The sequence below is a fragment of the Neolamprologus brichardi genome, chromosome 1 (genome assembly GCF_056152115.1).
Source record: "Neolamprologus brichardi isolate AB-2024 chromosome 1, ASM5615211v1, whole genome shotgun sequence".
Taxonomy (NCBI): domain Eukaryota; kingdom Metazoa; phylum Chordata; class Actinopteri; order Cichliformes; family Cichlidae; genus Neolamprologus; species Neolamprologus brichardi.
The window spans coordinates 24068177-24084065 of NC_142104.1; the positions used below are offsets into that span (position 1 = coordinate 24068177).

The 15889-nt window shown below is 42.6% G+C and overlaps 1 protein-coding gene across 1 annotated transcript; it reads left to right on the forward strand.

Annotated features, from left to right (window-relative positions):
• Positions 1-205: 205 nt before the first annotated feature.
• gas6 (growth arrest-specific 6) lies at positions 206-15420 on the forward strand. The gene is made up of 15 exons (XM_006780343.3): positions 206-712; positions 975-1135; positions 3195-3219; positions 3316-3378; positions 7249-7371; positions 8050-8169; positions 10356-10478; positions 11372-11493; positions 11689-11807; positions 11936-12125; positions 12226-12390; positions 12476-12644; positions 12742-12881; positions 12969-13170; positions 13498-15420. Exons 1-15 carry the CDS (start codon positions 637-639, stop codon positions 13647-13649), a joined length of 1950 nt encoding a protein of 649 aa, XP_006780406.1. The 5' UTR covers positions 206-636; the 3' UTR covers positions 13650-15420.
• The last annotated feature ends 469 nt before the right edge of the window (positions 15421-15889 follow it).

A 15889-nucleotide genomic window follows, 5' to 3' on the forward strand; every position in this document is an offset into this window, starting at 1 on the left:
ATGCCCCTGGACTAACGTTTAAAATACTTTTGAAGGCATTGCAAAGTACTCGAGTATTGTTTACTTTAATACAAGTATTTACTTACTAACCACAAGTGCAACACCCAAATCACGGATTGCGTGCCAGTTAAACAGATTTTTTTTCCCCCAGTGTGATGCGCGCGCACATGCACACACGCGAACACACACAGAGGAGGGAGGGAGGGATGAAGAGGTGTCTGCATCACTTCAAACTCCTGCCTGCACTTCTCCGAGAGCTACTCCTCCTCCTGAAGCAGAGACGAGCAGTGTTCCTCCGCAGACTGTCCGGTCCGCAAACGGCTAAGTAAAAGTCCCCACACGCCGCGATGGGGACCAGCTGAACCGCACGCAAGGGGGGTAGAAGAGGTCGGTCGTGCAGTTTCCCGTGTAGTAGTAGTGAGCGTCCTGGAGGAGGAGGGGGACACAGACACACACACAAGCGCGCGACGTTCGTGTCCTATCGTAGACGTTAACGGCCAACGGTCGGAGCTAGTCACCTGAATACCTGCGGCGTTTCGCACCGACGCCTGCGCTTACACCGAGAGAGGCTGAGGAGGGGGTGGGACGGGGCAGGAGAAAGTTTCTCGAGCTTGGCGCAAACACAGCAGTCAAACAATGCGGCTGACCCCGACAAAGTCCTTTCCGTCGGCAGCGCTGCTAATCCTGCTGCTCGTCCGCTGGTCCGACAGCAGTAAGTAAACAGTTACATGCTAGGCGGCTAGCTAGCCCGCTAAACCCTCTTTGACATTTGAGTTGCAGCTGGTGATGATACACGTCTCGGTTATTGCCAGTACTGACGGTTAACGTTAGATATTTCGCAACATCCCTCACATTGTTTTCCTGCGCCAGTGTATTGCTTAACCGCAGAGTTGTTTGACATTCACTTGCTCTTTTTTTTTTAAAAGGTGACTAAACTTTGCCCGTTTTGCTTTCTTTTGCCCTTCTTTCTTTAGTCTCACTGTCCCCTCAAGAGGCGAACCAGTTTCTGAGCAGACACAGGAGGGCGAATCAAGTCTTCGAGGAGACGAAGCAAGGACACTTGGAGAGGGAGTGCGTGGAGGAAAAGTGCAGCAAGGAGGAGGCCAGAGAAGTGTTTGAAAACGACCCGGAGACGGTGAGTGGTATGTTCACAAGTTAGTCTCAGCTGCAGCTCAGCAAAGGCTGCATGCGAGCAAAGGCGGGCTTCCTTCTCATCCCGTGAGGAGGTACTGCAGTACCACCAACTCCATCAGAGCACCATTACCTGCTGAGGTTGTGTTATGTACTGTAACTTCAGGGAGGCTGGGTGTTTACATCATGTTCACAGTGACTACACACACACACTAATGATTCATTGTCTGGGCTGCTTGCTGTTAGTATTCATGCTTCAATAAGTCCAGCATGCCGATAGCTGTCAGGACACATAATATTCCCATGTCTGGGACTTGGCCGCTTTCCACGTCTTTTGTTTTGTTTCTGTGACAGACACTGATTCAGCATGACTCTACTGTCATTTGTGAAATCCCCTTTTTAAATATATATATACCCAATCTCCTCTTCATATTGACATGTGTCCTTAAGTTGATAACAAATATGGGATGTAGCTGGATGTCTTTCTGTTTCTTTTTCTCATTGTGTTGCATCTTCTGATGTTGCACATGCACACTTTTGCTCATGCATTTCATTCAACATTACTGTGTACGTTGCCCTGCTAATCTGAAGACACGCTTCCTACTTGACATTTAACATCGTACAAAGTCCATCACACGGGCCATGCCCAGAAACCTGTACTGGAGATTAGTTTCCATTCTGCATTCATGAGTGTACACGTCAGCCTTTCCATCCATGTGAATTCATAAGCCTATTTTATATGTACTACAGTGTGCTGTATGTGCAAACAGGCTATAAATAATCCAAAGTGTTTAGAAAAACACACAGAACTTGGGCTTCTTGGGCTTCCTCAGGAAGATGATATGTGTTACAGCAAATAATAGTGCAGATGCATGCCCAGAATCTTCTGCAACAAGTCTACCCTAACGTGGCTGGATGCTTTTGATTGTGAACTCTGTAATTTCTCTTAATTTCTACATCTGACATTCATATTCAACGGTTTTAAGTGGTGGACTTGTGTTGGTGATGTCCTGCCCTTTAAATGTCACATTCACTCCTTAAGATTGGATATTGTGAATTGTAGTAGAGAGAGAGCGAATGAGGCAATCGATGACTTAAGATTACTTGTAAGATTAGTCTGGCGCTGAGAGAGGGAGGATTAAACTGAAGCTGAGGTGGATTCTGGTAAAAAGGGTGAAGTCAGGTGATGTCTGAGTCAGATCCACGCATGCTACCGGCAGAACACCAAATTACTCCTGTAAGTTTTGAACCTTGTCGTGACACAAAGCTGCAGTCTCACTCGTATCTGCATTATTCATCCTGGAAGGGCCCGTCTCTGACTCTGCATTTTATTCTGCTGCAGCTTTGTAGCTCTGCAGAGAGGGAAAGAGAGAGAGGCTGGGGTGTTCCCAGTGCTTATGATCATCCTTGGCAATGGACAGTCATACCAAGTTTCTGGTCTCTCATTTATTTGATGACATACGGGACATACAAATGAGAAGAAGGTGTCAAAACTAACTTGCTCAGTGTGAGGTTCAAATTTAGTCGTTTTGGTTAACCTTTGAAGGTCAGCTTATATTTTAGGTCAGTGTATAATCAGACTTTACCCCACACAGAATTTTGCCTGATTAGTTTCACTTAATAAGACACCGGTCTCACGCAAGCCTGCTGCATCTGGCATCATCTGCAGCATGAGTGTGACTCTGTGCCTCCAGAGTCTCAGATTTTGGCCTATATGTGGAGAAGTGCTGCAGCCAGAAAGCAGGAGGGATGGTACTACTACCAGGAATGCAGAGAATGCTGAAGAAGCTCCTGTCATAGAGCTGCACCCTGTTAGAGCAGATTACAGAGTAATCATAGCCTAATCTCTGCATTGCACTGCCACATTTCATGATTGTTTATGAACTGTTTTTCCTGCAGAAGTGAGCTATAAAAAAAACCCCAAAACAAATGCACAATTAAGTCAAGCATAAGCAGAAACCTGTTACTAATTTTAAGAGTTCATTGAGACTGTATTGCCTTGTTTAGATTTTGTTTGCAAACACATAACTTTACCCTCTGTGTTTTGTTTTTCTCTGATGCAGAACTACTTTTATCCCAAGTATTTAGGTAAGTTATCATTCTACCTAAAACCATTAATTTCTCTCTTGGCTGATTATACGTTTGTCATCCCTTCAACTGAATTCCATTTTTGTCTCTGTCTAGCCTGCCTGGACACGTTTGGAGATTCTGAAAAGAAAAAACAGGATCTGGTCACATGTGTCCACAGTAAGTTTTTTTTTTTTTTTTTTTTTACCTCCTCCTGTCTGCCTTTTAGCTTTATTGTTAGTCTGTGAATAGGTTAGATTAATGCATGTCTACATCCTGCTCTCTCATTTATTCTCAGTTTTTATTTCACTGAGAAAGTTGCTACATGAAGAGACAGGGAGCTAGTTATGTTGCAGAGTTGTGCTGCACTGCAGTATCACTGCTCTGCATCACACTCCAGTGTGTGCTCTCTGCAAGTACAGAAGCAATCGGAAGCAGAGATGTGCTGAATCTCTTCGCCACCTCCAGGTCCATTTTCTCAGCGTGGCACACCTAGCTCCTTTTAAAGTGAACTGTGTGTGCGTGAGTGTCTATGAGTAACATTGCAGCACTTTGCTACAGTGACGCTACACGTTGCTGAATGAGTGACACACCCCTTTAGTCGTCACATATTCGCGCACTCACTTCCTGAGCGACTGCGCCAGCCTCTTCGTGTGTGGGCTCGGCTGGGGAATGACGTAGAGACGATGGTCTGACGAGAGGATGGCTAAGGATTTCTGCTGCATCAGGATACAGGAGACCGGCTTTACTGCTATTGGCTGTTGATTGTCTTGCGGGGGAGGCGTTTCCATGACTCAGCTGCAGCATTGTGACATTTAAAGATACGGCAGTACTTTTTTTTCCACCAGTTGTCAGCACCATCTCCTTTCCACCATTTTTCTATCTTGCCCATCAGTTGCCTGTCACCACTGATTGTCTCAAAGCAGATTCTGGCTTTCCACCTATTTATTTATGGAATATTTCCAACATGCACAGTGCATTATGGAAACATGTACTGAGTTAATTCTCCCACTGCTCCCTGCTTCTGTTTCCTTAGTCTGCAGTTTTCTGTGAATGACACTTTACAAAAATGGATTAAAATAGATCACTGAAAGACACGTGTTACTGTTCTTTGACATCCACAGTATGGCACATTGTTACTTCTTTGGAAGCTTTGTAGGCTGTGATTCCACAGTGTGTGTTTTAACAAATGGAACTAAATTGCGACTCTGTGTTGGGGGACCATTAAATTTTGAAGCAGCGGAAACAAGCTTGGCTCCTGCAGTTACACTTCTTGTTTAATGGTCTACAAAGCATCACTAACCAGTGGGTGGGATTCTTTTTTTAATATCTGCCCTCCTTTGTCAGAGAGTACAATTGCATGCACTGATGCTGATATGCAAATATTTTCAGTTTTGATGAAGGAATATTACTTCAATGTAAAAAAAAAAAAAAGAAGAAAAAAGAAATAACTGATAAAATGTATTTTAGTAAAACATTCCTGCTATGTTATTTGTAACTGAGGGATCATCATCTGTAAAGCACTGACATCAGCTAAGTATTTGTGCACATAATGCTCAGTTTAAATACAGATGTTTTTAATAAATGCACAAAGTTACATTACACCAATAGCTGGTAGTTGAGAAGATTAAGTCTTTTAAGGCAAATATACCCAACTATAGCATCCAACCTTAGGCATTATTAACTTAATTCAAACTTAAGATAATGAAACGGTCCTAATAATAATAACTTAAAAGTGCTGTTTAAATGTTTTTAGTGCTGTCTCTTAACATTTGTTTTTTGTCTTACTCTGCATTGATGAATTGCTGAGCTTTTCCTCATTGCCGGCATCTTGCAGTGCTTTAATGTTTTTAAAGTCTAAATTTAGCTCACAAAATGATTGTCTCTATTAAGATTTTTTTTCATAAGGTCTTGCCCATTGCATAAACAAAATAAAGGTCCACAGATGCAAAGTACCACAAGCCGTTAGTGTGTAGTTTTGAGCAGCTGTCATTAGAGATGGCACGATACCACTTTTTTATGACCGATACCGATATCATAAATTTGGATATCGGCCGATACCAATATGAATCCGATATAGTGTGTTTTTTAATCAATAAAACTGTTCTTTTAATATCTTGCTGCTTTTTGTATAAGTTCATACTCAAGTTAAAAAACAAACAAACACTAAAGCCATTCTGTTATACCTGTATGCAAAAAATACACTGCACCCAAAATATTTCATAGTTCAGCAATACTGATCAATCTAATAAACCTGCACCATCCTCCCTATTCTGGTATTTTAAAGAGTAAGCAACCTAACTAATAGGGTTCTAAAACTCCCAGCAAAAAAATAAAAAAAATAAGGAACCACCCTCCACCTCATGATGCTTAATCGACGTAATCAACTTTAATTTGATGCAGTGTGGAAAAAAAAATGCCCAGAAATAAATTATTTTTCAAGAATAATTAAATAGATTCAACATCTTTCTTCAACAGAATTGCAGACTGCACAGATTGTACCTTCCCAAAGGAAAAAGTACTATAGCTTACTAGGGTATATTCGACTTAATAGTTACTATATACAGTAATGGACTTCTATACATTTTACATCAGATTAAAACTTGGGCGTAAGATTCGGATAATTATTTTTTTTCTAGACATTTTAAATTAGAATAAGAAAGAAAAGTATGTCTTTGTGCCCCCCTTTTTCCTGTTAATGCCCTATCGGCCCCCCTGGCTAAACTTTGCTAGATCCGTCTCTGCACAGTTACCAGCCGTCAGCTGCGTAAAAAAGGATCCTGGTGTAGAAAGTAATATTAAATAAATTCTAACAACAGATTATCAAGCTTAAACGTTCTGCTGTTGTTCAGCCGCTGGTTTCCTCTTTCTGGTGCAAAGTGGGCCAAAAACAAACAAGAGAGACGGACTTGCGACAGAAAAGCTGATCAGCTGATCATTGATCAGTTTCATGATTGAAGTAGCAGCAGGAGAGGGAGGGAGAGAGAAGAGGCAGTCGCTCCATATATTGGTTGTTAAGCTTAACTCGGGAATGCTTTACAAACATTCAGAGATGGACTTACACATTTGCTTTACTTCTCTCTGGGATAACGTCCTCGGAGATGAAATGCCAGATTGGTAGCGAGGCTACAAATACACACAGCCGCTCTATCACGTGATGCACACTGCTCTGACGTGCTACGGTTATGAGCCGAGTTACGCCATGTTGCAAGTTTTGTGAGGTGCTTTTTTGGTATTTAATGGATCGGATTACATTTTTTATTTCTCTCCGATATCCGATCCAGTAATTTACGTCAGTATCGGACCGATACGTAATATCGGATCGGTCCATCTCTAGCTGTCATGCAATGTTACAAAAAAGAAGTTGTGGCTTTGGGTTTTATATGCAAAAATAAAACCTCTCTCTCTCTCTCTCTCTCTCTCTCTCTCTCTCTCTCTCTCTCTCTCTCTCTCTCTCTCTCTCTCTCTCTCTCTCTCTCTCTCTCTCTCTCTCTCTCTCTCTCTCTCTCTCTCTCTCTCTCTCTCTCTCTCTCTCTCTCTCTCTCTCTCTCTCTCTCTCTCTCTCTCTCTCTCTCCTCCAGTCTTTGTCATTTTCACTTTCTCTGAACTCCAGCTAACATGTCCAGACTTGTTGAGTACTCAAACTCCTCTGCCTGGGAAGGAAACAGATTTGGAGAGAAAACTGAGCACTACTACAGCGTGCAGTGGGGAAAAAAAAGAGGGGGTGAATTAAGTGTAAATATTGAATAGAAAAGCAGCAAAAACAAGAATTAAAAATAAAGCTCAATATCAATTCAGTATTGTTTCTTGAGAAGTAGAGGACAGGTGGTGGGAATTAGGGCATGTCCGGAAAGAGAGCCTGTCCCAAGTTAGGCTATTTATACAGATCTCCCAATGTGCAGAACCTAAGAGAGATTCTGCATATCAGGAGTGTCCTCTGTCTGTTATGGTATACAGTTACACTGACTATAAGCAACCTTTGTACAGACTTGATGCTTAAAGCAGTAATAACATGTCTTTTTCTCTGTCTCTGTTTTCGCACACTTTAAGATATTCCCAATCAGTGTTCTCCCAATCCCTGCAATCCCAGCGGTACCGTCCGCTGCGAGGACAAAAAGGGCGACTTCCTCTGTCATTGTTTTACGGGCTGGACGGGAGCCACGTGTGAGAAAGGTACTGTCATCATTATGGAAAGCTGTGTCCTGGAGCTCAGCAGAGGTTGAATTTTTGCTCTGTCATCCTGGTACATCAGTGCAAATGTCATTACTGTGACCTTGGCTCTGACAGTGAACCCCTGTCCTGTCCACTGATAGAAACATCCTGCTTTTCTCATATGTAAACTAATACTATTTTGTCTCTCAACGATGCTGGAATTAATTTGACCTTGAAAAGCTGTTATTGATGGCATGCTATCTAATATCCAGCTCCTGCTGCAGTTATTAATGATGTGTGAATGGTGTGTAAGATCATTATGAAGTGCATGTACGGGAAGTGCTATCCCAGACTCCAAACTGAGGTTTGCATGCTTGTTAGAAGTTAAATCCACATAAGTTCTAAACTCTCACTGTGAGGGAGAGGGGAACAAGTTTCTCTGATTTATGGCGCAGCAATCATTCCACACATTTCCACTGTGACTCATCCTACCACCTTACTGCGAGAGGAAACCAAAACAGATTCAGTTTGAGTCGGTCTGAGCCTTTTCCACTTGACAACCACAGTCCTCCTAAACACTCAGCCACAGTTACATACTGTGTCCCTTATTTGGAATGCACAACAAACAAGAAATTCACAGTCACTAAACTGCATCCAGCTGAAAGCAACCTGCATTTCTCACCTCTCTCCTGCTTGCAGATGTCGATGAGTGCAGCAGGAGAAATGGAGGATGTGACCACGAGTGCAACAATACTGTGGGCAGTTACCACTGCTCCTGTCGCCAAGGCTACACACTGTCAGGACGTCAGCTGTGTAATGGTAAGCCGCAGACCACAGATGCACGTCTTCTAATAGCTGTAATCAAGTCAGCACTGCTGCAAATAAACACATCATCGCCATTTACCAATTCTGAATCCACTTCCCACTCTGAAAATGTAAATTCTTTTTAGACTTGTATAATTGATTATGTTGTATTTTTATCTACTTCTGCTTTGGACATGTATTTATATTTTGTATTTAATATAATATCAGTCTCATAGACTGTAGATGGACGTACCCGCGATGATGTCATCCATTGGTCTCTGGACTCATTTTGAGCCTCAGTGTTAACAATTTGGCTGCCTCCACATTAGTTTTTTAAAACCAGAAGTTAATAGGTCTGGTGTCCCACAAGGATCGATTCTCAGTCCAGGCCTTTCTTTTCTTTAACTTCTTCCCCTGGGCCTGATTTTTAAAAAACATGGACATGCATGCATATCTTTCCCATGCAGACAACACCTAAATCTACATGCCTATAAAAAGAAATGTCAATTCAACCCCTAAACCACTACAGAAGTGTCTGAAAGATATAAGATCACAAGAAACTCAGATCATTGTGTTCAGACCCAGTGGTGTGTGTACTACTCCTCTCTTGGATCTGGGTCCGAGTGACTAACCTTGATGTCAGACTGGACTGTGATTTTATACTAGATAAGCATATAAATTCCATTATTAAAGCTAGTTTTTATCATTTTATCAGTTTTTCATTTCAGACTTTTGTCCAGATTCAAATCCATTCCCCCCCCCCCCCCCCCCCCCCCCCCCCCAATTTTTGGATGTCTTATTTTATCACAACAAACCTGGACTACTGTAATGCACACTATATTGGTCTTAGCAAAGCTTCCCTTACTTGCCTACAGTTAGTCCAAAATGCTGCAGCTCGTCTTTAAACTGGAGCACATCTCCCCCGTCCTGGCCTTCCTTCACTGGCTCCCTGTTTGTTCATTTTAAGATTTTATTTTATTTTTTTAAAACCTTTAATGGATTGGCATCACCAGACATATCTCAGCTCTTAACTCCATTTAAAACATATATTAAAATGTTATTCTTTGGCTTTTAATTCAGAATGAGAGTGGTGTGTTCTAACCTTCTGTTTGTTACTGTTGTTGTTGCTGATTTGTTGTGTGGTGTTTTGGTGCTTTGTACAACACTTGTGTTTTTAAAAAGTACTTTTGTAAATAAACTGATAATTTGTATAGTTGCATGTTACATCCATAAACTACACAGGGACAATGCACAGACACACACAATGCTAATTATTGTTAAATACTAGAGCAATAAGATGATAGTACTGTGTTTGTCAGATAATCCATTAAAATGCTCCAGAAACGCATACCTGTCAATCAAAGCTGCCATGCCCCAAACTCCAGTGTTCAGATGGACGAGTTATTAACAAAAAAAAAAAAACTCCCCACTTATATGGAATTTAGTGGCTGAAAGCATTTTGACACGATGCTCTGTGGGAACTGAGTGGTCACTGAAAAAAAGCGCAGTTTCTGGCCTCAGAAGTTGCAGCTTAGCCTCCATACCCACGGACTGCAGATTAAAACTAGCCAGTAGCTAAATCTAGTTCAGGGCTTCTTTTCTTTTTGAGATCAGTGTTTTTGTGTATAATCCCTGACAAAAAAATAAAACTAAAGTTAAATTTGTAATTATTCTGAAGTTCAAGTCCCTGAAACAGTCCAGCAGCAGTGTTATTCTGTCTTGTGTCATAACCATCACTGTGAGTCCATAAAAGAACACATGGCTTCGATTAGTGAACAAACGAGGCAGAAAATAAAACATTACAAGCTCATGTTTTCCTAATGTGGACCCCTGTGTAAACTCACACAGTTTTATTTATAGTTTTAGCTTTCCCCCCAGAAAAGAGAAGTCTGAGAAAGGCCTCAAACTGTTGTGTGATTTAACATCCTGAAAGGTTCCTTCTGTAAATATTTATTTCAGTGTAACTGCAGTGCTGGAACATACAGATACTGTGTATTAAATATGCAAACAATACATCCATGTATTTAATTATGTTTTTTTGGAGGATTAAATGGTACAAAGCACATCAGAACCAGGTTAAGTTTCCATTCTTCAAATTACTCCCACTGGATTGTCCGATGTCTTTTCCTTTTGAAATGTTCCTGAGCCCTTACACGTGACTTTTGGAGTCTCAAAGCTGAGGACATTTTGGTGTCTTTCAGATCTGGACGAGTGCAAGATCGCGGGTGTGTGTGGAACGGCACGATGTGAGAATAAGGAGGGTGGCTACGACTGCTTGTGTGACATCGGCTATGTTTACGACAATGAAACCAAAAGCTGCGTCGGTAAGTGTGTTTAACTACACATAAATACACTTGGTTTAATCAGAACTGACTGAGGAAAAGCTTTACCCTCAGCGGGGCTCGGTGCAGCTGCGTAGCAGGGTCAAGAAGGGAATGCAAAGGTATTTAGAGAAATTGTATATAAGTAGGTAACAGGTCACTGTGAACAAGTCTGCGTTTAGAAAAAGATAACTCAGGGAGTAAACATACAGCCTGAGCCATTAATGCACCTTTCCTTGGTAATTAATGGTAATCACTCTAAAGAAAATATGGTAGAGCGAAACCGCAGCAATCCTGTATTTCAGGATTTATACGTGACAGCTATCACACAAAATCCTACTAGTTACCTTGGAGCTCAGTTATTGGACTCGAGCTCAAGATACACGCACACAAATCTGATCTTCCAATTTTTTATTCCACAATATGTGTTATAACTTAGCCACCAAATCATATGTGTTGAATCAACATGGAAAAGAATCTTCGGATTTAAACCAAAGCTTTGAATTACTCATCTGCCCAAGTTCTAATCTCTACTGGAAACCAGACTTTTCATAACCTCATTGTCCCTCCTTAGAGAATTACTGCTTATCATAGCCTGCTCATGGCCATGTAAGGTTATATGTGAAGTGTGGCGATACCATCCAGTCAGCGTCAAAGGCAACTTAACTCAAGTGTTGTTTGCATTCCCTGATATGTTTTTTCTCCCCCCCCCCCCCTTGCATTCCTGGATCTGATGTTTTGTTGATCCTTGTGGGGTCATGTTTTGACTAATCCCTCTGTTGATATGGCTTTCATAAATTTATAAACTCTTTTCTTCTCTGTAATTCTCTCATGTCCCAGTCGTCACTCTGAGCTCTCACGCCCTTTAATTTCTCCAACCTTGTGTCGCTTGTCAGATGTGGATGAGTGTGAGACGGGTGTCTGTGAAGAGGAGTGTTTGAACACTCAGGGGAGTTTCCACTGCTTCTGCGACGGACGCCAGGGTATGAAGCTGGCGCAGGACCTTCGGAGCTGTAAGGTGAAATACAAAAACCAGTTGCCGCTGTTGTTAAATGATGATTAAAAGCTATGTCTGTTGGACCACGTGCTATTTTTCTTGCCTCTACCATCCCATCATGGGTTAAAAAGTACAATTTCAAGTGCCATCTTGTATGTGTGCATGATTCTCATGACTTTATCTCCACGCTGGTTGTGTGTTTGTTCTCTCCTCCAGCCTATAACTCCCTGCACAACACCGGCCCTGAAGAGGAACCCCCGCTCTCTTTACCTGGGACGCATGTTCAGCGGTGTTCCAGTGGTGCGGCTGCGTTTTCGCCGCAGGGTTCACACAGGGTGAGAAATTTCTGTTGGATTTTTCAACGTGTTCATCAGCAACAGCTGTCTTGTCTTGGAGGCATTTTCGTCTTAGTTACCTTTGGACAAAGACCATCTTCATTGCTGTTTCCTAATTCTCTTTTCAGCTTTTCAGCAGAGTTTGACTTCCGCACCTACGATCACGAGGGAGTGATCTTCTTTGCTGGAGGTCACTTAAACAGCTCCTGGATTGTGCTGGCGATGAACCAGGGGAAGCTGGAGCTGCAGCTGAAATATGGCGGCGTCAGCAGGGTCACCAGCAGCGGACCTATTGTCAGCGATGGCCAGTGGAGGAAGGTCTGACTCTTCTGCTGAGGATCAAAACAAATAATACTACACTGTATACACTGTCTTCATTAGCTTATTAAAAGCTTGTTAAATGTCCGGTTTTAACCAGATCTCGGTGGAGGAGCAGGGGCGGAGCCTAGTGATTAAGATTGACAGGGAAGCAGTGATGAAGATTGCGGTAAACGGGGACCTGTTCACACTGAAAAAGGGGATGCATGAGCTCAACCTCACTGTGGGGGGAGTGCCTTTCAAAGAGGACAGCCTGGTCAATAAGGTGTGTGTTTTGTTTTTTTTAATGTATACACCACAAAGAGACTTTCACACATTTCCTAACTGTTGTGACTTCATTCGTTCCTCAGGTGAACCCTCGTCTTGACGGTTGTATGAAGGAGTGGCGCTGGCTAACGGGTGAAGACACCTCCATACAAGAAACCATCAGGTCTAATGATAACATGCAGTGTTTCAGCAGTGAGGATCCAGGGGCATATTACCCCGGCACAGGCTTTGCTCTCTTCAACATCACCTATGGTACATGCGTGTTTGTGTTCATAGCTTGAACAACTCTTTGTATTCATTGTAAGCACATGTGGTCATCTTCATCCCCCTGCCCTCCTCTTCTCTTCAGAATCACAGAACCTGAGCGTCCGCTTGACCCTGAATCCAACCACTGCTATCGGGGTGCTTTTTGCACTGGTTCACCAGGACAGAGTGCCTCTCTCCATTGCTCTGGCTGATTATAACCCTGTAACTGATGAGTGGCGAGATGTGAGTAAATACATCCCGCACTGTGCACTTGTTCAAAACCACTTTCTGTATATTTGATATGCAAACTGACTTCCTGTGTGTCTTTAGTTTGTTCTGGTGTCTGTAGGTAATGTCGTCATTGCCAGCTCTCCTGCACCCTTCTGTGATGGTATGAGTCATGAAATCCAGGTGACAATCTCTGGTAACCAGACCCTTCTGCTGGTCGACGGCCATTCTGGACGAAGTGAAGATGCTGAAGTTCCCACCGGCCTCCTGTCACAGTCTACTACCTTCATAGGAGGCCTCCCTGGTGAGCACATACACACTTACACAGAACAGAAAAGTTTTCCATAAAGTTTTTAAAGTACTTCCTACCTCTATTGAAGAGTATCAGCTTCTGTTCTTGTCTGCATGACTGCTGGGTTCAGACTGGAAAACATCCCCGGCAGCTAGAATCTTGCACAGCTCTCAAACCTGAAAGAACAACATAAGATTTTTTGTAATGCAATAATTAAAAAAAAAACAAAAAAAACACACAAAACGCCCCACATGACAACAGATGGATGAATGTTTTCACTGACAAGTTGAACAAAGTGAATAATGTTATTTGGACACTTCTTGTGATTTCCACCCTCAGATGTTCCTCTGGTGTCCACGCTGGTGTCGACACCCTACAGCGGCTGTATGGAGGTCAGTGTTAACGGGCAGCCTCTGGACCTGGACCGGGCCATCCACAAACATAACGACATCCGCTCGCACTCCTGCCCCCTGCTGGACTCCCACCAGTGAACGGCGCTTGAATCTGCCAAAACCAATCCATAAGCAGTTCATTGAGACAAGGGGGTGATGGGAAAATGTTTTTAATTGGAATATGTCACAGTGTGGCTTGAGCCCAAGATCACCCCTTCCCCTCCATCCTCTCCCTCCCCGGCCTTATCCTGTGATGACACTGCTGCCTAGAAGCAGTGGCAGGGATTTTCACAGCAGTCTCAGTGTTATGACCCAGCAAGTTAGTTCTTCTGCCAGTGAGTAACACCCCCTGTACAAAGGGAATAATAGCTGCACAGCATTGCCTGAAAACTAGCTGTGTTTTAAAGCCTCGTAAGCTCACAAGAACATGCAGGGTCTAATCCAAAATCAATGCTACGGGTTTGGTCCGGGGTCAGCCTTCTACGCCTGGTATCCTGTGCTTAAACGCAGATCTAACTGGAGGTTTGTAAGCAACGACTAGTCTGTGCTCGTGTTGCTTACATCCAGCTCACTTAAGGTCCACGTTCACAAAGCTTGAATTAATCGAGTGCTAATGTAGAATCTCCAATTAAATGAAAATGTAAGAATTAAAAACACAGGGACCAGAAGACAGTCCTACTCAGCTACTTCACTCAGAGAAAATGTGTGAACAGGTGCTCAGATCTTCAGTGAATAAATCCCATTTGCCCTTAAACCCCCCCCCCCCCCCTTTGCCGCAGCGAGGCGGTATGAACTTTGCGTTCTGTAGAAAATATTGCACATCGTTGCAGGTATAAATGGACTGGCTTCTTGAATTCCCCCCCCCCCCCCGCTCTCGATTGGAGGAGCACTCCATATCTGCCTGCAACTTCGAAAATCAACCGTGTGCCTACAAAAGAACAAACCAACCCACACTTGTCGACAGCTTCCCTCTAAACAGGTGAATCAGTTCCCAAAGGTGCAGCACTGCAACCCAGCAAACTAACCGACGCTTTGCAGTGTGTGCCCCTGAGGATTTTCTCTTTTAAAGAACAGACTTGCACTCATGTTCATCACAAAAAGGCCCCTTCTTTTCCCAAAAATCACCCAGTCACAGTTAAAGCCTGCCATATACCAACCCGAGGAAAGTAGATTAGACACAGAAGCACAGGGAGACAGGAAGGGGCCTTCTCCACAAGGGAGAGAGAGCACTGCATTGATCGCACCACACAAGCTACTGAGAAAGGAAAAGAGGGCGCTGTAATATACTGAATATGTAAATAATGTGACTGTACAATGCTTTATAGAAGACAGAGCAAACACTACCTTAAAATCCCCCTTGAGGCACATTTATGGTCCAAAGTTCAAAGAAAGATCAGAGTCTCTCAACTTCATCTGCTTCTTAAAAAAAAAAAAAAAGGTTTCAGCGACAAATCATGGTGGAACTGGGAGACTGTGAGAGCAATACCCAGGGATCAAAGTAGCATCAAGCTTTAGAGACTCAGTTTTTAATTTGATTTATTGGTGCTCAGCGAATCAAAACACAGTAACAACAAAGAATGTCAGAAGAGCGAATGCCTAAAGGGCTCCAGTGTTATTTTACATCCCTGTGTAAGGTATCATTTTCTAGTTTTCTGATGGATGAATGCCAGAATATAGAGCTTGACTTGTTAATGTCTTATTTTATTTTTTAATCATATGTGATGTATCTTGAACTTCTAGTTTTTATTTTTCACCTTAACTGCCAGTATGTGTATGATGCTGAGAGAAGTCTGCCTTTTTTGAGTTTTAACTTCCCTCAGCAGTGAAAATCCTATTTAAAAAAATAAAAAATAAAAGCAGCTGTATGAAAGTCACTGAGTAAAGTTGTGTTTTGAAAAACAAAAACACATCCGTACACCTTGTGCTTCTGTTTCCGATGCTCTCGACTGTTGCGGCATAGCTTAAGCTGTGATGGAGCTCAATATTATGCTTTAATACGGAACCCGAGGCAGGGTGACCTTGAAAAGAGAAGAGCTAAAACTTTCTTTTAGACAGAGGATAACCTGAGGGGCTGCTTCAGGGGTCTCAAACCTGTGATTCTAGAGCCACATGTGATAGTTTTGCCCTACATCTACAGTGGCTTTGCCATTGGACTGTTTTTAAAGCTGTTAAACTGCTGTATGTTTCAGTTATTGTCAAAGTAGGCTGCTTTTAATGTAATTAAAAGCAGCCTACTCCCAGAGACCATTTGCAGTATGGTAAATGGATTGGTGCTTATATATAATGTACTAACAAGTGAACGCAGTGGAAGTAGTACTTTAAAGGAGCTCATGAATGAA